Source organism: Chlorocebus sabaeus, chromosome 25 (genome assembly GCF_047675955.1).
Source record: "Chlorocebus sabaeus isolate Y175 chromosome 25, mChlSab1.0.hap1, whole genome shotgun sequence".
In the NCBI taxonomy this organism is placed as follows: domain Eukaryota; kingdom Metazoa; phylum Chordata; class Mammalia; order Primates; family Cercopithecidae; genus Chlorocebus; species Chlorocebus sabaeus.
The window spans coordinates 49952769-49979373 of record NC_132928.1 but is presented as its reverse complement, the minus strand read 5'-3'; the positions used below and the strand labels follow the sequence as shown (position 1 = coordinate 49979373).

Sequence of the window (26605 nt, the reverse complement as noted above, 5' to 3'; positions counted from 1 at the left end):
CCCAGGCTCAAGTGATCCTCCCACCTCAGCCTCCCAAGTAGCTGGGACTATAGGCACGTACCACCGCGCCTGGCTAATTTTTGTATTTTCTTTTTTTGTACAGTTGGGATTTCACCATGTTGCCCAGGGTGGTCTTGAACTTCTGAGCTCAAACAATCTCCCTGCCTTGGGCTCCTAAAGTCCTGGGATTACAAGCATGAGCCACCGAACCCGGCCTCCAAAGATTTTTCATCACTCTAGGCAGAAACTCTGGAACCATTCATGTTTGAATTATTTTTAACAGATATGTTCGATTTTTGTATGTAAGCAAGGCTTGGAGGTAGGTTCATCCTGTTGAAAGGATGGGGCTCAGTAAATCTGTAGGTAGGCAGGATGATGAGGGGTCATCACTCCTGTTCCCCCAGGATGAAACCTCCTAAGCAAACACTGACTTCAAGAAACTCCAAATATAAAGGGATTGGAATGCAGCATCACAGCCTGTCCTGGGGGACATGCTGGGGAGGCTTGCGTAAGCAGCAGATTTTAGACAGTGGAGAGACTTGAGCGAAGCAAGGCTAGAGGAGACTGAAGTGGAGAGAAGGCAGTGAGACACCTGGGAGCGGGAGGGCGCAGGGCTCGGGCGGCGACAGTGGTGAGGTGGGCGGCTCAGCCTCATGCTGCCTGGCCTGGCCTCCTTTCTCCCAGGCTGTGAGCACACTGAGGTCCTGGGCTGTGCCAGCCGAGGAGACAGATGGCAGAAGCCTCGGGGCAGACCACTCACAGGTCCCCGGGCAGAAGCTGTCCACTGGGGTAGACCCCACAGCCTTCTCCTCTCCAGACCTTGCTGCACTGGGCCATCTCATGGTCCCAGAATGTCCCAGCAAGTGGAGCCCTGACCACAGGGAGTAGGGGTGAGGGAACAAAGCAGGCACACACTCCTGGCATCGCCAGACCTCCGCCCCGAACCCCCACCCAAACGGATCCATTTAAATGATCCTGAGATCTAGGAACCCGCTGGGATTCAATAGAAATGTGAGCATATCAGGTATTCAAAAAGGGTCTGTGCCCCTCCCCCAAATAGTTCAAAAACAACAACTCTAGAAATTTTCTCCATCTACCTGGAATGAGTTTTCAGGTACAATTCTGACCCCATGCACCCTTCTCCACCCACCCAAATCCTACCTGTCCTCCAAACCTTGTCCAGGATTCTATGATTCATTCCCCTGAGGCCCCTGGAAGCCATCACTCCCTTTTCTGGATAAGCAAAACATCCTCTCTCCACCTCCCCGCGTGTTGCTGGATTGCTGGTATCCGGCACGCCCTTTATTTTCCCTTGCAGACGGATTGTTCCTCCAGGCTGCGTTCTCCACTGCACTGGCCCCAGCACCCAGCACAGGGCCTTGCACACGCTTTGCAGCCAGCCAAAGCCAACTGAAGGAACCAGATGCACTCCTGTCTTTCATAGGCTGGAGGGTTTTTTTTTCTTTCAAAGTCTTTTATTGTGGTAAAATACACATATAAAGCTTATCACCTCCACCATTAAGTGGGCAGCAGTTCAGTGGTATCAAGCACATTCCAATGTGCCACCGTCACCACCAACCACTGCCACGACTCTTCATCTTGCAACATTGAAACTCTGTACCCATAAAACAAAAGTTCCCCATTCCCTCGACCCCCAGCCCCAGGCAACCACCATTCTAACTTTCTGCCTTTATAATTTTGCCATTCTCTAAGTACCTCACATAAGTGGAATCATACAGTATTTGTCTTTTTGTGAATGGCTTATTTCACTCAGCATAATGTCGTCATCTCATATGGCAGGTCAGAATTTCCTTCCTTTTAAGGCTGAATAATATGCCACTGTATTATGCTATATTTTACTTATCCATTCATCTGTGGGTGGGTAAATGGGTTGTTTCCACGTTTTAGTTACTGTGAATAGCACTGCTATGAACATGGGTGTAAAAATACATCATTGAGAGCCAGGCACAGGGACTCACGCCTATAATCTCAGCACTTTGGGAAGCTGAAGTGGGCAGATCACCTAAAGTCAGGAGTTTGAGACCAGCCTGGCCAACATGGTGAAACCCCATCTCTACTAAAAATACAAAAACTAGCCAGGTGTGGTGGTGGGCACCTGTACTCCCAGCTGCTCAGGAGGCTGAAGCAGGAGAATCACTTGAACCCAGGAGGCAGAGGTCGCAGTGAGCCGAGATCACACCATTGCACTCCAGCAATGAGTTTCCAAAAGGGAAACTCCATCTCAAAAAAAAAAAAAAGAAAAAAGAAAAGAAATACATTGTTGAGACCATGCTTTCCATTCTTTTGGGAATTCTACTTCTGTCCCTGGAAGTAGAGTTGCTGGATCATGTGGTAATGCTATTTGCGATTTTTTGAGGAACCACCATCCCGCCACAGCAGCTGCACCATTTTGCAATCCCACCAACAGTGTCCAGAGTTCAATTCCTCCACATCCTGTTAGGTTACAAGGTTTAAGAGGATAAAATACTGGGGCTTCATTTACACCGAAGCACATGATGACCGTAGAGGTTTAGTAAGATTGCAGTTTGAACTCCTGGGGAAAATGATTCCACAGTCCGGCCATTTGCAACAAACAGGGTAATTCTGAGGACTTGGAGCAGGGGTGTCTGCTCAGAGCTGTACCTCAGAGCACTCGGAGACCTGCCAGGGCTTTCCTCATCAGCTTCATGATCTGGAGCACAAAGTATTGAACAACCAAAGCCACACTTCTTTGGTAGCATCTGAGTTTTCAGTTTCTTTCTCCCTGCTTCTCTGAGCTTCTTCCCTTTTGCGATTTACACAGCAATCAGGACCAACCTAACAAAATTAGCTGGTCATTTATAGATTCTTCCAGACTGGAGCTCCCCAAAGCCAACTTACCCAATATGGTTCCATCACCCTTCTTGCTTCCGTGTCCAGCTGTGAAAGGTAGGATTCTAGAGCCATTGGCAGCAGTCTGGAGGTCAGGACTTGGACTTTTTCAGGTGCAGATTTTTCAGGAGCTGCTGACTGACCTGGGTATCCAGGTCCAGAGAGGTATCCACAGATACTGCTGTCTCCCAAAGGCAGTGGCATGAAACAAAGAGCACTGTTGCAACGTAAAGCACCCTGAGTGGCGGGGCAGGGTTGCAAGCACATAAGGCCATGGTTCTCTCCTGGAGTGGGCACACTGAGGACAGTCAGCCTCTTGGTACATCAGTAGCAACTGTAGCTCTGCCCCTTGCACAGGAGCATGGGGAACCAACACGCATCGTCCAACCTGGGACCAGTGTCTAGAACCATTCCCAGCCTAGCCAGTGGAGACTCCAGGGCCAATCCCTCTTCTTCCAGCTGTGCATCAGGCCCTGCTCCTGAGCTGTGCCTGCCCAGCGGCTCTGCTCACCCTGCCTCCTCTGCTACTGACTCCACAAAGCCCCTCAGGCCTAACTGGAAACCTGGAAATGGCCTTTCCCTGCTGCTGATATATCTGATAGTACTTGGACTGGCGGGCACACAGGGCACAGTTTGAATCCTGGGACACCGGGAAGCTGCAGGCAGAGAAGGATTGAGCCAGGCAGGTCCATTGAGAGCACAACGGACCTCTGTATCATGTGGATGGGAGGTGCATGGGAGCGCCAGAGTGAGGGCTTCCGCCAGCCCCCACCATGGCCCTTCCCAGGCTGCCAGTCCTGCAGTTATGGGTGCCGTAGACAATACGCACCTCCAAGAAGGGAGATGGGGAGGTGTACTCTGTAAGACAAGAATGCTGAGAAAGCCTCAAATGTAGGCAAACAGCCATTTTCCACACCCCCAGAGAGTTCAATGGTAGGTTCTTGTAAATGCTGTACTTCCCTGGCTCACTAAGATTTCCCAGCAGTGGAAAGACCAGTGGCCTCGGGCCCTGGATCTAGGTTCTGGGCTCAGGTCTGCACTATAACCTATAGCCTTAGGCAGTCACTTAGCCCCTTGGTTTTCCCATCTGCAAAATGACCCTTTCAGTCATTCCATGTTAATATTTCATGCACTTCCTGCTTTTTTCCTAGACTTTCTTGACTTACAGGCCTCTAGGCAAAGAAACCCAAAGCCAAAGTGTAAGAAACCTATTGGTAACCCAAGTCCAGTCAAATGAAGCTAGGACATTTCAATAAAGACAAAACAACTTGATTTTCAGAAATCCAACTCATCAGGAACTTTCAGGAGTCTCCGTGTTGCATGAAGTCACGTAGAAAAAGGGGCCAGAAACCATCATTCTCTTGGTGAGCCCAGCGGTTTCCTCTATAATTGCGTCCACAACTTTGACCCCTGAGATCCATTATTCTAATGGTGAACCGACGGGCCCCTACACTGAAATGTGCAGTAAGGCCCATCCGTGCCTGGATTTTGAAAAAATTGCCATTACAGAGGAGAGTTAACAGAGAGAAAACTGTTTATTCAACTAACATTTGTTGAGGACCTAAACTAGGCACCAAACGTTTGTGCTAGGTGTTAGAGAAATAAAAATGAAAATACCACCCCAGCCCTCAAGGAGCTTATTAAACTCCAGGGTGGAAAATTAACACGTATTTTCACAGGTGAGGTATAAACCTTCTCAGGTATTGCCTTGCTTGAGACTAAAATAAACACAGTGGAGACTGCAGGTAGGAAGTGGAGTCAAGTATTCAAAGATTGGCCATAATCAGAGACTGGGTGGGTCCCTCTGTCTGCCAAATGTGGAATCATTACTTTAGGAAGCTGATGCTAGCCTCAGTGTTTCTTTTCCACCAGACTTTGTCCTCAGGAAAAGAGTGAAATTATCACAGATGGGTCTAGATCACTAGAGGAGGGGCAGGGAGCTATCAATCAAAGCATTTTGTAGACAGTGAAGACAGACTTGCTACCAAGCAATGGCCTTGCTGCCCGACACACAGAGAAGCCAATACTATGGCACTGGGCTTTGAGAAAAGAAAGGCTGGCCAGGCGCGGTGGCTCACGCCTGTAATCCCAGCACTTTGGGAGGCTAAGGTGGGCGGATCACGAGGTCAGGAGTTCGAGACCAGACTGGCCAACATAGTGAAACTCCGTCTCTACTAAAAATACAAAAAAATTAGCTGGGCGTGGTGGAGGGCACCTGTCATCCCAGCTACTCAGGAGGCTAAGGCAGGAGAATCACTTGAACCCAGGAAGCAGAGGTTGCAGTGAGCCGAAATCATGCCACTGCACTCCAGGGTGGGTGACAGAGTGAGACTCCATCTCAGAAAAAAAGAAAAGAAAAGAAAAGAAAGACTTTGTTCTGAGGTCAACTGCTAAGGAGGCAGCAGTCAAAACTCAAATCTGTCTCCCAAATCTTGGTTTTGGGACAAGTTTTATGGGTTAGGAAGGACAGGTTGGTATGTGAAAGTGCTGGCAGGGCAGGATTTGATTGGAAGGACTTCAAATGAGACGACTTTTGGCAAGGCATGGGGAGGGGTCTTATCACCAGAAATTCCTAGACAATTGATCCACCCACTTTTGAAAATGTTCCAGTGTTCAGGTTCCACCTATGTCCCAAACTTTTAGTTCCATGGTTGGAGAGAGACTTTGGTTCTGGGTGTCATTTGAGGTCGAAGTTTTCTTTTCTGTGCATGCCCTGGCTGCATAAGTTGCAACTTCTCCGCTCTGTGTCTGCAAAATAACTGGACATTCTGCTATCCACAGAGTAAGGCCAGATAAGACTGGTCTGCTGGTTACAGACTGAAATTCAACCAGAGACGGATGCAGATATGCAGAGGATGTGCTAGGTGAAAGGCTACAGTCTTGAGAAGGTAGACAGAAATAATGTGGTAAATGAAAGCAACAAGGGGAGAAAGAAGACAGATGCTAAGACATGCACCTGACCATTAGAATTACAGAGTTCTAGGGCTAGAAGGATCGTCAGAGGTCATCACATCCACCCCCACCGCAATGCATGACCACAGAAACCATCTGACAGGAAAGAGTGTGTCCAGTTTTGAAGGATAATCAAACAATCCTGGAGTGCAAGGTGTTCATTACAGAGCAAAGCCAGCCCTGGCAGAGCCTGACCTATGGGTGCTCGGGAACTATTATTGAGTCAACCAGCTGCAAAGGCTCAAGGGAAAGGGCTTGCATTTGTCCTTCTCATTCCTCTCAGAGAACTCAAGCACCTGCTACCTCGCTGTAAAAGGGAAGAAAAGGACTGAGCTACGGAAGATATGTAGGCAGAAGATACTTAAAAAGGGGTTATAACTCTCATGTGTTCATTTTTTAGACACTGGAACCACACAGGGACTAAAACAGGAGACTCAGGAGTGGCTACAGGATGGGAAAGAAGCAGATGGAAGATGTAGGACTTCCTACATCTCTGTGATTCTACAGGAAAGTGTGTTTACAGGAGCTGGATAAATGTAGCAGGCCTTGGCCACAGGGGCACTTTTGTCTGTACCCCACATGGCTAACAGAGCCAAAGCCCTGTCACAGCATCGTCTCAGTTATGGCCATGAGGCCAGGTCACAGTAAGCCCAAGGCAGTGTTGAGGATGAGGAGACGGTGGAATCTGGTACCCCCTGGCGGGGCAGCTACAGGTGAATCCAACCCAGCAGGCACCACTCAACAAAACTACCTTCACCTCCCAGATAGCCACAGCTCAGTGGGCCGCCGCCATTTTACAGCATCACCTCACAGCAAAAAAGCCAGTTCTCATTCCAGTTTTTAACATTTTAAGAATGTGAAACTAGACCAAATTTCACATAACAATGCATAGTTGTGGTTTTTGTCACAGGGATGTTTCTGCTCCTCCCATTGGCATCTGCTTTAAACATTAAGTGGAATATGTGATCCCAAAACCACTGAATGACTTTGATGTTCGGGATGAAAAAGAAAAGAGTGAAGATGGTAAGCAAGGGGCCATTTGCTAATTTTTCCCAAATGCATCTGTGAACTCCTCCCCGCCATAAAACTTGTTTGCTTTTTAATATGGTGTGTTTTCTCCAGATGACTGTGAAAATTCCTGCTCATTGATGCTACCAGCTGGGACTGGTGGATGGAGAGTTAATCAAAACCACATAAATCTACAGGTTCTCATCTTTCCTCTGCAAAAAGGTTGTCAATGCACCAGAACAAGCCATCTCTCTAGTCTTTGTTGTTTTATGTGACAAAAACTTACATGCAATGCTGCCCACCAGGAAGTAAGGTAAGGCAAAATGATGGGGACTAAATGCTGTCTGAAAAATACCTGCTCCAGCCTGGGCAACGTAGTGAAACCGCGTCTCTACAAAAAAACCAAAAAAACAAAAAAACAAATTTGAGACAGAGTTTCACTCTTGTTGCCCAGGCTGGAAGGCAATGGTGCGATCTCGGCTCACTGCAACCTCCGCCTCCTGAGTTCAGGTGATTCTCCTGCCTCAGCCTCCTGAGTAGCTGGGATTACAGGCGCCCACCACCACCCCCAGCTAATTTTTTGTATTTTTAGTAGAGACGGGGTTTCACTGTGTTGTCCAGGCTGGTCTCAAACTCCCTCGGCCTCCTAAAGTGCTGGGATTACAGGCAAAAAATTAATATTAGCCAGGCACAGTGGTGCGTGCCTGTGGTTCCAGCTATTCCAGAGACTGTGGTGGAAGGATCGCTTGAGCATGGGAGGTCAAAGCTGCAGTGAGCTGTGTCCGTGCCAGGGCACTGCAGCCCAGGTGATGGAGCTAGACTCTGCTAAAAAAAAAAAAAGAAAGAAAGAAAAAGGAAAAACCCTGCTCATGGTCTTCACCTAGTTTATACTCCCCATCAGACTACAGCTCTTCATCTCTTCAAGACCTTTCTGCAAGGTTGCTGCTGCATCCCCCTTGGGCCCGAAAGGGTCACCCCCTCAGATGAGAGGCATGTTTGCATTTTCTTTCTACCTGGGTTTTGACCTGGGTTCTGTGCATGAAAACTTGTCAGGGGACAACCAGCCCAAATCACAGCTGGGAATATCATTATCTGCTGCAACGAGTAGCAGACAATGACCCACAGGGGCTAGTGGATTAATTATTTCTAATGCAGGGCTGGTTTCTCCTCCTGTATCCTCTTCGAAGCATGCTGCTACTAGGTCTCAAAATGTTGACCCACTTTGAGACTTTGGACAGCATATTGCTTATGGATACCCTATTGTCAGCAAAAAAGGACATCCTGCCAAACTACATCTTCTTAGTCCTATTTCCCGTAGATAGAAGAGGGAGGATCCTAGTCAAAGGTTACAGACCTTGGGGTGGAAGGAAATATTCACCCAAACCATACGAGGTTTTTTTTCTCCGTCATTAAGATATTTGATGTTCAACTCAGTTGTTAGCACAGATGGGTATTCAGTAAATATTTGTGAATTGAATGTGTAGCCTCATACCCAAGATTACAGAAAGCAAAAGAGTCAGGAGACAAAAGGATTACAGAATTAGGATTACTTGGGAAGAACTAAGGACCACCAGTGGCTTTGGTATGAGGATGTTTATATTCTTATTCTAGGAATGAATATTTTCACAGAGCTTCTATTATTCAACATCATTTTAAAGATAATCCAGTAAAGAGGGGTTTCCTATCACAGAAAACTGTGGCAGTTAGGAAGAAGCAACTCAGGCACTGTTTATCTCTGTGAGGATCCTCAGTGAATTGAGTCGTTCCAAAGATGAATAAAGATTCCTTGTTTCCAGAAAATGGAAGGAAATCTCTCAGTGCTGGAGGGAGTAGGGGGAGCAGAGGTAATCCATTCTCATCTTTCATATTTGAGTATGAAAAAGAATTGGTGTTTTAAACAAACTTAGAACTTCACCAGATGTGGGTTTTTAGATTTCAGACACAACACTTTCTAGCTGCTTCTAGCCATAGTAAAATCATACCCCGAACAGAGTTTGCTTGCTTCTTGGATATGCAGACTTATTATCATAAAGATGCCAATTTCCAACCAGATCACTAGAAAAATTAATGTAATCCTATGAAAAATACTTACTTTTTAGACAAGGTGATTTTAAAGTTCATTTGAAAGAATAAGTAATAATGCTAGAAAAATTCTGAAAAAAAAAAATAAATGAGCCACCACCAGATATTAAAGACACAATAATTAAAACTGTGTAGTACTTATGTCTAACAGCCAGGTCAATGGATCAGCATAGAAAATTCAGAAATAAGCACAAATACATATGAGAATCCAGTATGTGACAAAGTGGCATTTCAAATCAGTGAGGAAAAGATGGATTCTCAATAAACTATGTTTGAACAGTTATAGCAATTCAAATGAAGCATATCATTGATTTGTTAAATTTGAATATTCAGTTATAGCAATTCAAATGAAGCATGTCATTGATTTGTTAAATTTGAATATTCACTTTCAAATATATAAATGCAGTCTATAATGTAACTTGAAGAGGAAATCACCTTGTGTGCATTAGATAAAAATCTACAATTTAATAAACAGTTATTACTGCAAGAATAAAATGCTGCAATAATTTATCATCAAGAAAGTTTATGTACAAATATTATTATGAACCTGAAAATAGGGAAATAAATTGACGGTCGTTAACATTGAGATATCTTTAGAAAAACATTAGATTCTTTTTCAAACAAATGCCATTTTAATACGTTAAAATGTAAATAATACAAAGCAGATAAAAAATTAGACATAATTCTCATCTTCAGATGATTATTTAGGGTACTCTTAACAGAATAGTCTTTAAAAACTATATTTAACTTTGTTTAGGCTATGAGTCTTAAAAAAAAATTTAAACAAAAAGTCCTATTAGGAATTCTTCACATTTTGTAAAGATGTATTAAAAATGTCAACTTTGTCCAGATGCAGAGCCCCAGGCCTTTAATCCCAGTACTTTGGGAGGCCAAGACGGGTGCATCACAAGGTCAGGAAATCGAGACCATCCTGGTTAACACAGTGAAACCCCATCTCTACTAAAAATACAAAAAATTAGCCGGGCGTGGTGTCATGCATTTGTAGTCCCAGCTACTCGGGAGGCTGAGGCAGGAGAATCGCTTGAACCCAGGAGGCGGAGGTTGCAGTGAGCAGAGATGGCACCACTGCACTCTAGTTGGGCAACAGAGCGAGACTCTGTCTCAAAAAAAAAAAAAAACTTAGGCAGAGGGCTGTGCTCCTGTAGTCCCAGCTATTTGGAATGCTGAGGCAGGAGGATCACTTGAGCCCAGGAATTCAAGTCCAGCCTGAACAATACAGAGGTCATCTCTTAAAAAAAGAAAAAAAAGAAATGAAACTAACTTGTAGCATACTTTATATAACACATTCAAACAAGATGTTTTTTTAAAGGCAGCGTGAAATAAACTAATTACTGAATATTTGCAGATAACAATACCAATATTGCAAGGCTTCTAACAAGCAATCTGTTTACATAACCTGGTGAGCCTCATGTGAGAACTCCAAGCCCCCAGCAGCCTGCCTGACTTCAAATGCAAGGTCCAACAGGCCTGCGCCTTCAGCCCTGCTCACCACTTGGAGTTTTTATTCTGTTTCTGACCCTCAAAGATGCATCTTGTTTTGAGCCTGCCTCTGTCTTCTAAAATTTTCCTTGAAATATTTTACCTATTATTGTTATATGTTTGAAGTTACAGAGGTGTGCCAACTCCAGGTGAGAGCTTCAAATGGCATCTCAGGTAATACGATAACCTAAAAAATGTTACTGAATTAATGGTTTATCTTAAATATTGATTTGTATACTTAAGAATTAGTGATCCCAAGGTCAGGAGATTGAGACCATGGTGAAACCCCGTCTCTACTAAAAAATAGAAAAAAATTAGCCAGGCACAGTGGCGGGCGCCTGTAGTCCCAGCTACTCGGGAGGCTGAGGCAGGAGAATGGCGTGAACCCGGGAGGCGGAGCTTGCAGTGAGCCAAGATTGCGCCACTGCACTCCAGCCTGGGCGACAGAGCGAGACTCCGTCTCAAAAAAAAAAAAAAAAAAAAAAAAAAAAGAATTAGTGATCCTAGAAAGTGTCAGATATAGGTCAAAAGGACAAAGTGTCTTTTATTTTTTATTTTTTTCCTGAGACGGAGTCTTGCTCTGTTGCCCAGGATGGGGTGCAGTGGTGTGATCTCAGTTCACTGCAACCTCCACCTCCTGGGTTGAAGCAATTCTCCTGCCTCAGCCTCCAGAGTAGCTGGGATTACAGGCACCCACCACCATGCCTGGCTAATTTTTGTATTTTTGTAGAGACGGGGGTTTCACCATGTTGGCCAGGCTGGTCTTGAACTCCTGACCTCGTGATCAGCCCGCATCGGCCTCCCAAAGCGCTGGGATTATAGGCGTGAGCCACCGTGCCTGGCCTTTTTTTTAAAGACAGGGTCTCACTTGGTCACCCAGGGTGGAATGCAGTGGTGCAATCATGGCTCACTGCAGCCTCTACCTCCCCAGGGTCAGGTGATCCTCCCACCTCAGCCTCCTGAGTAGCTGGGACTTACAGGCATGTGCCACCACATACAGCGAATTTTTTGCATTTGTTGTAGAGACAGGGTTTTACCATGTTGGCCAGGCTGGTGTCAAACTCCTGGACTCAAAGGAGCCACAAACCTCGGCCTCCCAAAGTGCTGGGATTACTGGCGTGAGCCACCACACCCGGCCAGTGCCTCATTTTTAGTGTGTGTATGGGGGCCTTCTGTGAGCCCTAAAGCCATGTGGGCAGATTCCACAGTAATGAGTGCCCTGAACATATACATAATAGGATCTGCCTACTCATTTCCTTTTCTTAAAGTAGATAATACCTTGGACCAATAGCAAGATCTTTTCTCAGTTTAGCCTGATGGAGCTGCTTCTGCACCAAACATTCTATGACTCGAACTGCAACTTCAGACTTGAAATCATTTTTATTGTGTCCTGTTTAAAATCACAATTCCTACAGCAACTAAATAATTCAGAGCCACTCACTCCCTTATTAGTATTGAGGCCTGTCTGTTCTAGTGTACGGCAGAACACTAGTATGTAACATCCTCCAGTGGTGCATTAGGAAAATCTCGTTGCTGCTGATCTACTGTTGATGTTTGTGGAATGGTATTAGGAAATCCTAGGCTCTTTGCCTTCAGGCTCATCTTATCGCCTGACTTTAGCTCCTTTCACTGAAAGCTAAGATATGCTAAAGTTAAGATATGCTAACTCCCACAGTTCCTATTTTCCTAAACTGCAAAAACAAGTCTTTCAGATTTTCAAAACTCAATTCAGATTTGTTAGAAAACAATTCTATAAAATGTGTTAATAAGATCTTTGGTTTTAGTTGGGTATGGACGGGGGTGGCGGGGCAGGAGGCTGGGAGAAGGTGGGTGAGGGGCTGAGATGGGTACTCACGTGCTTCTACTCTGTAATTCTGGTTTGGCAACATCTTAAGGGAGAAATTCTGAACACACCCCGACCTCCCCCATTCCCAACACACAAGGTAAGGGATGTCCACACTTAAAAAACACATTCACAGGCTGGGCACAGTGGTTCACGCCTGTAATCCCAGCACTTTGGGAGGCCGAGGCAGCAGATCCACATGAGCTCAGGGGTTTGAGACCAGGGTGGACAACATGGTGAAACCCTTTCTCTACTAAAAATACAAAAATTTAGCGCAGCATGGTGGTGTGCGTCTGTAGTCCCAGCTACTTGGGAGGCTGAGATAGGAGAATTGCCTGAGCCTGGGAGGCAGAGATTGCAGTGAGGGGAGATGGCGCCTCTGTACTCTAGCTTGGGCCACAGAGCAAGACCTTGTCTCAAAACACACACACACACTCACAACAGCACACGCTGGGGTAGCAGCAATTCCCAGGGATCTACTTACAACCCCAATGTGTCTCCTATACTCAGGAAAGCCTCGTTAAGTAGGAACAGCACTCGAAGAATGCTACCGAGAGCTGCAACAGATTCTAGGCAGGGTCTGCCCTGTACCATTTCACTGATGGCCACAAATGCCACCTGACAACCCTCAGAGGATTCTCTAGCTTCTCAGCTTACTGCCATATGAGGGCAGTTTCCTTTCCCACCATTAATCACCACGTGCCCATTTCTATAAACCTGCTATTTTGGGAAGTTTAATCAAGAATCAGTCAACTGAAAAAAATTAAGGAGATTTATTCTTTATTCTGGTAATGACCAGACAACTAATCTGAATAAGGCACATTTATCAGCACCTGTAAGAAACAAATACAAAAGCAATCCCTGTTATAAAGAAAGGGAGTGCCAAGAAGTGGGACATTAATACTGACAAAGCCCAAATTTGTTAAGTACAAATAAGCAAAATGCAATTGGGTTTGAAAGTCAATGTGCTGTTTCTTCTATGACAGGAAAGGCAAATGGGTTTACATTTCCTGTGCTCTCTGATGAACCAGGAGGAACTGCCCAGAGCTTTGTGTTGATGCATCCTTAGGCCTAGAAGGAACACAGGGAGTAAGGCTGTGACTGCCTTGGGGGCCTGGCCAACTCTGCCCATTGCAATGTGACTCAGCCTGTTGCTTCCCAAATCTAAAATGTTCTTTTTGGTTCATGTAACTGCTCTTAGCCAAAGGCAAATTTAGTTTATAAGCCTCAGTGAGGAAAAGCAGGAGACCATTTGCCTAATAAGCACCAATTTATGGGCTTTTCAAGACATCAAAGCAAGAGGACACAGATAACGCAGATAATACTGGAAGGAAAGGTACTGAAGACTAAGGTATTTACCTCTTTGCAGATTAGGGGATACTGATTGTGTTCTCAGGCCATTTGGATTGGCCTATAGAGATACAGAGGTTATAGCACAGTTCACCAATATGGCATGTTCTCACTCGCAAGTGGGAACTGCACAAAGAAAATACTTGGACACAGGGCAGGGAACATCACACACCGGGGCCTGCTGGGGGAGGGACAGCATTAGGAGAAATACCTAATGTAGATGACGGGTTGATGGGTGCAGCAAACCAACATGGCACATGTATACCTATGTAACAAACCTGCACGTTGTGCACATATACCCTAGAACTTAAAGTATAATAATAATAATAAAAAGAAGTTATAGCACAGTTTATTAGCTCGAAATGAATTTTAACAGCCCCATCTTGGTCCGAATGAGGCAAATTTAGGCCCATATCATTAGGTATTTCACAACTTAACACCTAAAATTTAACATACATTTACAAAAATAAGGCTTAAAGTCATCTGGAGAAACTGTTTTACAGACATCTCAACTTTATTTTGCTCTCTCTAGAATTAACATCTTTGCAAATATATTATTCAACCAAGCATTTGCCACAAAGATAAGCATCAGCTTTCCCATTGGACGAGTGTTCAAGCTACTTGAATTGTGAAAAACAAAAAACCACTATGACTTCTCAACAAATACATTTCAAAATGAAATATGCTCAGCTTGACAAACAAGATATTAAAATGGAGACTGACGTAGAACTACATAGTCAACTTGAAAAACACAAGAAGACAATGCTCCTATAAAATGATATATTACTGGCTTTACAAAGACATACTGGTTTATGTTTACAACTATGTTTTATTTTCAAATGATAAAAGAAAGGCTTCATGTTGCTATTTGAAAGTACTTCTCAACTAGCCGGGCATGGTGGCGTGTGCCTGTAATCCCTGAAGTAGGAGGATCAACCCCTTGAGGCCAGGAGGTCCAGGCTGCAATGAGCCGTGATTGTGCCAACTGCACCATAGCTTGGGTGACAGAGTGAGACCCTGTCTTTAAAACAAAGTATTTCTCTGCAAGTAAATTTTATGGATATGATCTTTATTCTGATTAAATAAATGATTACCCTAATCAGCTATTATTTATTATTTTCTATTTAACATCCATTTTTGAAGTGCCAGAGACCTGCTATGTGGCGTAGAGTTTGGTCAGATATACACAAATGCCGTGCTGGTGGAGATCATCTGAATAATTATCACTTTCCCATACTATATTAGTTATATTTTAATATCACTGCTCATTGTGCTTCCTGTCTTTAATATAGTATAAATCAAGTAATTAAAAGCTGTTTAGGCTGGGTGCGGTGGCTCACGCCTGTAATCCCAGCACTTTGGGAGGCCGAGGCGGGTAGATTACTTGAGGTCAGGAGTTCGAGACCAGCCTGGCCAACGTGGGGAAACCCTGTCTCTACCAAAAATACAAAAATTAGCTGGGCGTGATGGCACATGCCTGTAATCCAGCTACTTGGGAGCCTGAGGCAGGAGAATGGCTTGAACCTGGGAGGCGGTGGTTGCAGTGAGCCAAGTTCGCACCATTGCATTCCAGCATGGACAAGAGAGAAACTCTGTCTCAAAAAAAAAAAAAAAAAAAACCAAAGTTGTTTAAAAGGTCAAAACCATCTCAGTGGCTAGCACTATTTAGTGGAGTCATTAGCTGAGAGAATGGTGGGTTACCGGCATGCTGAGCCTCACTAACCACCATAAACTTGGGGGCTTCAAATGACATGTATTGAAATTTCTTTATTGCTTTTTAAAATAGAAATATGAAACAAATTAGCATTACTATTTTAGTGATATGAACCCCTTTAGTGATATGAACTTCTCTGCCAACCCTGGAAACTAACCAGAAAACCTAAAATTTACCCCAAGGGAAGAAAAACCTCAAGTCCAAAGACAGTTTCTGATTCCACCAATTGGTTCTATGATTCTGGGATTACTCAAGAAGTAATTTATATTAATAGACAGCGTAATGAAAGTTGTTCTAGGAGAGCTAAATGGCAATGTTTAGGTATCATGTACGATATTGTATGCCTACAAATCATTTTTCTAAGTCAAATAAGCAAATTATCTATGACAGTAAAAGATGAATTACTAGATACACAAAAGAAAATCTGAAACCTTAAAAAATGTAAAGAATAGGCCGGGCACGGTGGCTCACGCGTGTAATCCCAGCAGTTTGGGAGGCTGAGGCGGGCGGATCACGAGGTCAGGAGATGGAAACAATCCTGGCTAACACAGTGAAAACCTGTCTCTACTAAAAACACACACACAAAAAATTAGCCAGATGTCGTGGCAGGCACCTGTAGTCCCAGCTACTTGGGAGGCTGAGGCAGGAGAATGGCGTGAACCTGGGAGGCGGAGCTTGCAGTGAGCCGAGATCACGCCACTGCACTCCAGCCTGGGCGACAGAGCAAGACTCCGTCTCAACACACACACACACACACACACACACACACACACACACACACACACACAGAAAAGAATAGAAACAAATAGAAATTAACCTAAGAGAACACATTAGATAATAGATTTGAATTATCTGTACACGTATAAAATATAGTATCATGTTTAAAAAGTCATTTTAGTAATGAGAAGACCCAGAGCTAATATACTGCTTCTTTTAAAAATGATTTTTGAGGCCAGGTGTGGTGGCTCATGCCTATAATCCTAGCACTTTGAAAGGCCAAGGCGGGCGGATCAATTGAGGCCAGGAGTTTGAGACCAGCCTGGACAACACAGCAAAACCTCGTCTCTAATAAAAATACAAAAATTAGCTGGGCATTGTGGTGTGTGCCTGTAATCCCAGATACTCAGGAGGCTGAGGCACAAGAATCACTGGAACCCAGGAGGCATAGGTTACAGTGAGGTGAAATTGCGCCACTGCGTTTCAGCCTGGGTGACAGAGCAAGACCTTCTCTAAAAAAAAAAAAAAAATGTTTGAGGTTGGATGCATTGGGTCACATCTGTAATCCAAACACTTTGGGAGGCTGAGGTGGGAGGGTCACTTGAGGCCAGGAGTTCAAGACCAGCCTGGGCAACACAGTGAGACCCTGTCTCTATACAAAACAGAGTGGTAGAGTGGTGTGGTAGTATGCACTTGTAGTCCCAGCTACTCAGGAGGCTAAGGTGGGAGGATTGCTTGAGCCCAGGAGTTTAAAGCTACAGTGAGCTATGATCAAGCCACTGCACTCCAGCCTGGGAGTCAGAGTGACACTCCATCTAAAAAAAAAAAACGACTTTTGAAATAGTGGACAGAAAGCTGACAACACTCTCAATTGATTGCACTACACATGGAAGGAAAAGTGTTTTTAAAAAGGCTAAATAAAAGCCACTGTGACTTTAGAAATTTATTTTTCTAAATTATTTTGAAAGGAAATGATGAAAAACCATATTCGACCGAATGACGAAACAAGAATATGCGTCATACTGGTTCCTTTACAGATCTGAGGTAGCACAGGTCAGCAGGCCAATATAATAGTTGTACAAGGCAACACTGGTTTTGTGGATGTAATGTTAGCATCTAAGATCTAAAAAGACAGAAAAAATGTGCATATGGTATATAGATTTTCCTTCGATTTCCTCTGCTTTTATACTGGATTGACATTTATGTTACATTCACTATGCTTTAACTTTTTGTTCAGGTCTTTTCCCAAATCTCTTGGAAGATTCCTTCAAAGTCCCAAATGCAAATTCTTCCTTCAGGTATGCCCTTACACTCAATTAAGCAATTACTCAATTGTAATCTTTTTAGGTATCAATAAAGATCCCTGTATTGTCTTAGTGTTTCCTAAAATCTTTCCATACTTTAATCAGACTTCTTAAATATACACATATGAGCTCATATAATAGAGAGGCCAAAACCTAGTTGAAACATTCCAGGATTATGGTAATAGTCTATGTAATAGAACAGACCCTTTGTTAGGTCGAGATCATTTTACTAGAGTTCTGCTTTCAGAGCTCAAATGCTAATCACCTACTGTCTCCATACAAACTGTTTTCAATATTTCTTACAATCACAGAACATGGTCCAACAGTCAGTACTGAACATCAAAACCTCTGAGAATCTACCCACCATTTCTGCTTCCTCTCACTAAGTGTAACATCTCTTGGATTTCTCTAATTTTTAACTTAATGGTACTTCTATAACTAGGTGGTCAAGAAATGAGCTGTATTACATAATGTTCCATCACTGCATAGAAATAAACTGTTTGGTAAAGTTATGCCAAGTGTTCATATAAAATTTACTATTAAATTGGTTATTCAAAAATAATTTTTTAAAATAAAACAAATAAATTGGTTATTAAAATATGTTCTGCTGAAAGTCTACAAACTCTCACCCTAGACAAGTATAAAATTCCATGCAGAGGGGACAAAAATGATGATTAACAGAAATGAACAAAAGCATCAGAGACATGCTAGTAAATGCTAGCTTATACATTCTGCTGTTCATGTCTAGATCTTTAGTGTTCATAAACAATGTATCTATATGATAAACCTGTATTTCATCTTCCTACTCATAAGATTTAATACATTCAGTTTTTTTACATATTTCCTATCTTCTAAGATGTTTTTTCACTTGATGGTTTTCAAACTTGAGTATCAGTGAAACTCTTTGTTCCAATGAAATCTCGTACAGAACCCTGACATGTAAAACAGTTAAAAGCAGAACTGCTCTGATACAAAGGGGAAGGGTGCCAGTAGACACAGTTTGAAAATCACTGCTGTAAATCATTCAAGAAAAGCTGAAGTAAAGATACAGCCAATTGGAATTTCTTCATTTCCAATGATTATAAACAATTTCCCCATTGGTTCTCATTTTTAAGAACGTTTGAGTGCAGCTGCTTATTCTGTACTGAGGTACACTTATACCTCAGCTGAATGGAATAAAAGCACAGTGCCTTACATGTAGTATTTAGGTAGGTACTTAATGGTTTGAATTCTTATTTCTTTTATCATACTACTCAAAACCATAAAATTAATATAAGATATAATCCCATAACTTTAGATTATTAAAGTGAGGTTTTGAAAATATTCAAATGTGATAGAAAAATTTTCTAAAAGTGATCATTGCTTCATAATTCTAATTGCTTTCATCCAAGTCCAAACACCATCCAAAAGGCTCTTCAGAGTCTCACTCAAGAAAAAAAAAATCACTCTGTAGTTACTCTTAAGAAGTAAGAGTATCTTCCTGTGCAATGTTGCTATATTTTAGAATTTTAAAAAAATTCTTATATCATCCATACTTCAAACCTGATTTGGTCCAAAAGGCAAAGAAAAAAAGTTAGGTTAATTTTTAGTTTTGTCAAGGCTTAGATTAGAAAGATTTTACAAGAAGTAAAAAATAAAAACTTGTTTCTAAAATAAGCTCATTTTTGTTTTTCAGGCTATTTCCTCAACCTATTTTATCAACCTCCTTCCATATAAATGAAAGGCCTTTAAACAAACTTTTTCATAAACATATACCTTCTGTAACCAACTTTGTGCTTAGCTTTAGAAAAGGCACCCCTGTTCTTCAATGCTCCTCACTGGCTGGACTGGCAGTACCAAGTGTGAAATTCGGCTCCACAGCCCACTCAACTTGTCTGAGTCCATGTGGTTGAAGGAGCTGGGAGTGTCCGAGTTGGTAAACTTGGCCCAGAGTAAGTCTCTCACTTTTTCTTCAGTTTCCCTTGGGCCTACACTTGCTTCTAATGTTTCCTCTTCTAGCAGAACAGTCAGGACCAGGGCCACATCTTTAAAGGCAGCATTCTCATGATCACAATACTTATAGAAGATCAAAGTGGAGCCGGCAGGAAAGGATTCGAAGTGGTGTACCACAGCAGCCTTCTGGCCATTCTCAAACCCATAGCTCAGCTCCAGGTCAACCAACAGTTTGACCGTGTCACTGTCCTGCCAGGTCCTTCCAGCCCCATCAATCTGAATGGCAGAGACTTTCTGGGAAGAGGTGTAGGCATCTGCAACATGGTGGCTCAGGCACTTCAGGGTCTCTCTTCCCTCCTGAGCTGCTGTAAATATGATGGTGGCTGGCTCAGTGGGGTTGGAAGCATTGAGGTGCTTCTGGAGAAACTTCCGTCCTCTCTGCCACAGGAAGGAACTCTGGCCTGGAAATTTATCTTTCAATTGGCTAAACTGGGCCAAAAAGGCCTCCAAAGCTGGATTTTTGGGCACTTGCTGGGCTGGAGAGGAATAGAAGCTATTCACAGAACTTGCCACAACCACCACAACCAGGAAGAAAAGAAAGATAGGGCCTGTCAAAAGAATGAGAAAAGAACAGAAAATTACAGAGAACACAAGCCAGAAACAAAGCCTATGGTAAACTAAAATGAGGCAGAAATACCATCAAGTTTTACTAGGAGCAATAAGTTTCTTTTGCATAAATTGTTTAAACTTTTAATCCACCAGAAGTACCTCTTCTCTAATCTCTTCTCAGATTTAATTATTTGAAGATATCTTTGTTGAAAGACAAAACCTTCATGGAAGAGTTAAGTACTCAGTAAAAAATTTTTAAAAATAAAAGGTAAAAGCTGAGTCTATGTATTTGTTGTTATAACTAATGATGTAATTTAGACATAAGTGATCAAGATTTTCTTCCATCTTCTCAATGCACCTACTACCTATAGCTGACCTTTTTTTTTTAGGAGTCATAACTTTAAAATGCACTTGAAAATTTAATATTCTCGGCCGGGCGCGGTGGCTCAAGCCTGTAATCCCAGCACTTTGGGAGGCCGAGACGGGCGGATCACGAGGTCAGAAGATCGAGACCATCCTGGCTAACATGGTGAAACCCCGTCTCTACTAAAAAATACAAAAAACTAGCCGGGCGAGGTGGCAGGCGCCTGTAGTCCCAGCTACTCGGGAGGCTGAGGCAGGAGAATGACGTGAACGTGAACCCGGGAGGCGGAGCTTGCAGTGAGCTGAGATCCGGCCACTGCACTCCAACCCGGGCGACAGAGCGAGACTCTGTCTCAAAAAAAAAAAAAAAAAAAAAAAGAAAATTTAATATTCTCTAATTAGAAAGGCAGTTTTTGTTTCTTATTTAGGAAAAGCTTTTCCTACTGTGAGAAATTCCATTTTGTTAATCACAGCAAAATATCAGCCAGTACCCTTAAGGGAAAAGTCCCTAAAACTCTATTTTTCTATTTTACTATGACTTACTACCAATCATTAAATAAGTATATATAAACCCAATGTTAAAACTGTTTACATCTGCTAGTTTTCTAGGCATTTTCACTGAGGATTTCTGAATGTGAATCAACACTGCAGTAAAACCAGGTTTGTTCTCACCATAGCTCCAAAAACTCTTTTTATTAATCTGTCTCACGGTGTCCTGTGCATTCTCTTTAATTTCTTCCAATTTTTGTGTTTGTTGTGGATGACTTCCAGCCTCTGGAGAGGAAAACAATCAATATTATTTTTAGGTAGTACACTAATGATAGTATGTATACCTTTATATCTCTCACCAAACCAAACAATGATTTGACTAAAAGGATTTCTGTACCTTAGCCAGGTACGGTGGCTCATGCCTATAATCCCAGCACTTTGGGAGGCTGAGGCAGGTGGCTCACTTGGGGTCAGGAGTTCGAGACCAGTCTGGCCAAAATGGTGAAACCCTTTCTCTACAAAAAATACAAAAATTATCCAGGCATGATGGTGGGTGCCTATAATCCCAGCTACGCGGGAGGCTGAGGCAGGAGAATCGCTTGAATCCGGGAGGTGGAGGTTGCAGTGAGCCGACATCACACCACTGCACTCCAGTCTGGGGGACAGAGCAAGACTCCACCTCAAAGAAAAACCAAAGTTAACATTTTTCCTGTCTTTTCTTTAAGACTATTACTCTTATTCTACTTAGAAGAATAAAATGAAATGCTGTGAAATTCATTCAAGGATAATGTTGCTATATTCACAATTCCTCACTGCCTCTTATATCAAAGACAAAGACATTTAAATACTGCGGCCAAACCTACCTAAAATGTGATTCAGCAAAATGTATAAAATTAAGAAGGGATTTAAGAAATGTTTGCTATACACGAGATTCAACTTCACAGGGTAATTGTGCTCTAATTCCAGTGTTCGAATTTCACATGGTTCCTCAAGACCCCAAATATAAAAATAACAGAAGCACTAAGTTCTGAGAGATTACTGTACAGTTGCAAAATAGCTTATAAAAGCAAATTTGAAACTCTTAGTGAAGGAGATATACAAAGCAAGGAATATAAGGTGAAGAAAATTCACAAAATATGTAAAAATCCAGGTGTAGGGTGGGCACGCCAAGGTTAAAATATGTAGGTGAAAAGATGGGCAACAATTTTTAGCACTCTAAGCTAAATCACACTAGACTCTAAATTTGTGCTTAACCCCAGCCAGGTACTTCTATTAGCATAGATGAGTAGGATCATCTTCACTTATAAAGGATTGCTCATATCACCCCAAAAAGTAGGTTCTTAAAATATCATATCATGGAATTTAAGAACTGAAAGGATCTATAATGGACACCTATTCCGGCTGTACTACTTAACCTATCATGAAAAAAGGTCCAGGGAAGATCTTGCCCAAGGTCACATAAAGAGATGTAGCTAAGTTGAGATGAAAACAAGGTTTCTCAAGAGTACAGATAACTTCATTCAACTATAGTAAGTTGCTTTCCATACATAAACTGCATTTTTGTTTTAAAAGACAGTATCTCACTCTGTCACCAAGGCTGGAGTGTGGTGGTGAAATTTCAGCTCACCACAGCTTCAACCTCCCGGGCTCAAGCAATCCTCCCACCTCAGCCTCCTGAGGACTACAAGTGCATGCAGCTGTTTTTGTGTTTACTGGAGAGATGGGTTTTCGCCATTTTGCCCAGGCTGGTCTTGAACTCCTAGCCTCAAGTGATCCACCAGCCTTGGCCTCCCAAAGTGCTAGGATCACAGGAGTGAGCCACTGCCCTTGGCCTAAACTGGATTTTTTTAAACAATATTTTTTTCTACTCACAGTGAACCTGCCTAATAGTGAATTTTTTTAAAGAGATAGGGTCTCACTACACTGCCCAGGCTAGCTAGAATGCAGTGGCTATTCACAGGGGTGATCACAGCACACTGCAGGCTTGAACTCCTGGGCTCAAGCAATCCTCCCAACTCAGCTTCCCAAGTAACTGGGACTAGAGGCATAAGTAATTGCACCTAGCTCATAACAGTGAAATTCTGACACAGGTCATGATCCATACAAATCACATTCATTCATTCGACAAAATTTATAAAGGTGTTTCTATGTGCCAGGTGCCAGAGATACACAATGAATGACAGGGACACAGTCCTTGCCTTCACCGAAGTTACAGATTATTCTAATGATTAATAAATAAAACATATATTTGAGATTAGTCATTGATTTGCAGTGAAACATGAATTACTAGTCCTTGCTGAAGCCCCTGATGAACAGAGTGTCTTATATTTTATATTCTTTTGCACTGGCAAATGGGCATTTCAGACTGAGCTCTTCAGAGCGCTTATAAAATACAAATCCACACACAATCACAGAAGGTGACACCTAGAAGAATCCTTGGATATCATCTTATCCAACTTCTTCATTTTACAAATAGGAAATTGAAGCACCAGGAAGGGAAGAGACTTTCCCAAGGTCACCCAAGTTAGCAAGTGGTAGGGCCACAACCAGAATTCACACCTCTTGAGTTCCCGTTAAGGATTTAGCACCCTGCAACGCTTACCTTCATAAGGGAAGACATGCTCGTTCCTCTTAACATATAGGCAGAAAAAACCAGGTATAGAGAAACTAACTGACTTACTCAAAGTCCTATAAAACTGAAACATGACTGAGTTAAGGACACTGTCCCATTAACGCTCATTTTTAACTATACCCATGTCTTGATTTATGTAACAGTTAGTTTATCAAAAAGTAAAAGATTTTTAAAATTATGTCAAAATATTCTCATAAGAAATAAAAAACTAGAAGCGAATTTTTTAAAAGTCATGCCCCTTTTTGTCATATCACATCAATATAAACAGTTAATAAAAACATTGCTTAGAAATGCAGTTTATGTGTAGGAAGCAACTTAATACAGTGGAATGAGCTAGCCTAGATGAGAAAACTCATTCTAAAATCAACTCAGTCATATGGCTCTGTGTGAGCTTGGGCAAGGCCCAAAGGCCTTAATCCTATGAAAGATAGACAAAAGTTCTCTGGAAAGACGGCCTCTGACTTCTGCTGTTTTCTCAGTTAACAGAGCAATACAAAACAGGAGAGTAGTTCAGGGGTTCTCTTACCTGGGGCCAGCAGTCGCCTCCTCAGTGTATCCTCGCCCTCTTGCCCTGCAATGGAATGACCAGGACTCTGGGCCTCCTGGGAGTCTGTAGTAGGTGGTTCCTGAGATGCTCCAGTTCCGTCACTTGCTTCATTAGGGGGGGCCACAGAGCTGCTCCCTAAGTTTGCATCTGCTACCTTGTCACTTGGAGAATGGCTGGGATTTGGATCCAAGGGTTCTTCACCCAGATTTTCTGAAGGGAGGTGATGCCCTTTTTCACCATCCAGAAAACTCTGGTTGTTCTCATCTTCTATTTTATCCTTTGGATGTTTCCCCATATTTGCTTCATCTGGACTTTCTGATTTATCACCTGTATCTGCACTTTCCGGACCCACTGTCTCCACCCTTTGGTGGTCTTTGCTAAGAACACAGGCAGAGTGTAGGGTCTGAGCTTCCTCAGCATTACTTGCCATGATTGTGGTCTCCTGCACCTGAGAATTTATTGATGGATCATTTTCCAAATCCTTTTGAGAGTCTATTGAGACAAAAATTTATAATTTTTATTGGAAAAAATTCCCCATAAATTTATATTTTAAAAAGCTCCCTGTTTAATAATAATATTTACATAGATTTTCATGGTTTACAAGACACTCTTCCTAAACATTATTTCTCTTGGCTCCCACTAAAGGTGATTAAAACAGCAACAAAAAACTTACGTTAATAAATACAAAATGACACTAATATAAAACAATTTATATGACAGAACCAACTTTTGGTTATATTAAATATATCCTCTTCCCTAATGAAAGGTAATGCTCATCAATGGTAGCAAAACCTTATGCAAAAGGCTGATGGGGACTTTTATGGTGGATGAGCCAGACTGACAACTGCTGAACCCAGTGACCAATCTGAATTCACATCATGAAAACAGGGAAACCCAAACAGATGTCATTAACCTCCTAATACAATGCAGTAAGAAGTACTCTAGACCACTTAGGAAGTATTCTTGCCAAACAACTGAACTTAAATCTGATAAGCTTCTAGAGCTACCAGTTTCCAAGAAATACAGGGATAGAGGAATACATTAAATTATGCCTCAAGAATATAATCAGTAAAACCCAGCAGGTGGGAAATTCCAAAAGACTTTGTTTCTTTAATAAAAGTGAGAATGGCCAGACATGGTGGCTCATGCATGTAATCCCAGCATTTTGGGAGGCTGAGGCAGGTGAATTACCTGAGGTCAGGAGTTCAAGACCAACCTGGCCAACATGGTGAAACCCCATCTCTACTAAAAATACAAAAAATTGGCCAGGCGTGGTGGCGGGTGCCTGTAATCCCAGTTACTCGGGAGGTTGAGGCAGGAGAACCGCTTGAACCTGGAAGGTGGAGGTTGCAGTGAGCCAAGATCACGCCATTGTACTCCAGCCTGGGTGACAAGAGCGAAACTCCATCTCAAAAAAAATGAAAAAATAAAAATAAAAATAAAAAACAGTAAGAAATTAAATAAATGGCAAGAAAAGGGGAAAACAGGAGTCTCTTAACTTACTGATTAAGAGACTTAAGAGACACATCAACCAAATACAATATGTAGACTACGATGTCTAGATCCAGTTTTGAATAAGCCAATCATTAAAGAAATATTTATGACACAATCAGGAATATCTGAACATAATTCCATGAAGGAATTATGATTCATCTTTTTGGGTGTGATAAAGGTATTGTAATTACATTTTTTAAAAAGAATCCTCTTTCAGAGATATATTCAAGTATTTATTACTAAAATTATGGATAGCCAGGATTTGTTTCAACTAAACAACATGGGGGAAGGGAGAAATGAGGGCATATGGATGAAACCATATTAGCCATATGTTTTCATCTTTTTTTCTTTACTCCACTATATATTAGCTATATGTTGATAGCATATGAAGCTGTTTAATGGGTACACAGAGGTTCACTTTATCTCTGTCTACTTTTCTATGTGTTTGAATTTTTTCTTTTTTTTTAGAGACAGAGTTTTGCTCTGTCTCCCAGGCTGCAGTGCAGTGGCGCGATCCGGCTCACTGCAAGCTCCATCTCCCAGGTTCACACCATTCTCCTGCCTCAGTCTCCTGAGTAGCAGGGGCCCACCACCACGCCCGGCTAATTTTTTGTATTTTTAGTAGAGATGGGGTTTCACCGTCTTAGCCAGGATGGTCTCGATCTCCTGACCTTGAGATCCGCCTGCTTCAGCCTCCCAAAGTGCTAGGATTACAGGTGTGAGCCACCCCACCTGGCCCTGAAATTTTCTATAATACAACTTTAAAAAAGAACAACCTAGAAGCTATAAGAAATCAAATGCAATGTGTGGCCCAACTGTCAAGAAAAAACAAATTATGAGACACTTTGAGAAATGTGAATAATGACAGGATATGAGATGACATGAAGGAATAATTGTTAATCTATTTTTTTTAGGTGTGACGATATTTTGGTTATTTTTTAAAAAATAATCTACGAAGAATCTATCTTTAGGAAATGTAAACTATTTACAAATAAAATGATATAATATCATGGTTGTACATTAAAATAATCCAAGGCAGGCAACAAGATCAGCATTATATTGGTAACAGTTGAAGCTGGATGTTGAGTGCATAGGGGTTCATTATACTATTCTACTCTTATATATTATTTATTTTTTGAGACAGAGTTCCGCTCTCGTTGCCCAGGCTGGATGGAGTACAATGGCCCGATCTCAGCTC

General features: G+C 42.3%; 1 protein-coding gene across 3 annotated transcripts in view; it reads right to left on the bottom strand.

The window, feature by feature from the left end:
* Nucleotides 1–13939: 13939 nt before the first annotated feature.
* LOC103230506 (torsin-1A-interacting protein 2) overlaps nucleotides 13940–26605 on the bottom strand; it is a 39154-nt gene continuing 26488 nt past the window's right edge. For all 3 annotated transcript variants that reach the window (XM_007989327.3, XM_037985876.2, XM_037985877.2), the window contains 3 exons: nucleotides 23893–24405; nucleotides 20918–21019; nucleotides 13940–19881 (listed from right to left, as the gene is read on the bottom strand). In XM_007989327.3, coding sequence (XP_007987518.3) covers nucleotides 19124–19881; nucleotides 20918–21019; nucleotides 23893–24405 — 1373 coding nt within the window. In that variant the 3' untranslated portion in view covers nucleotides 13940–19123. The remainder of the gene's footprint in view (nucleotides 19882–20917; nucleotides 21020–23892; nucleotides 24406–26605) is intronic.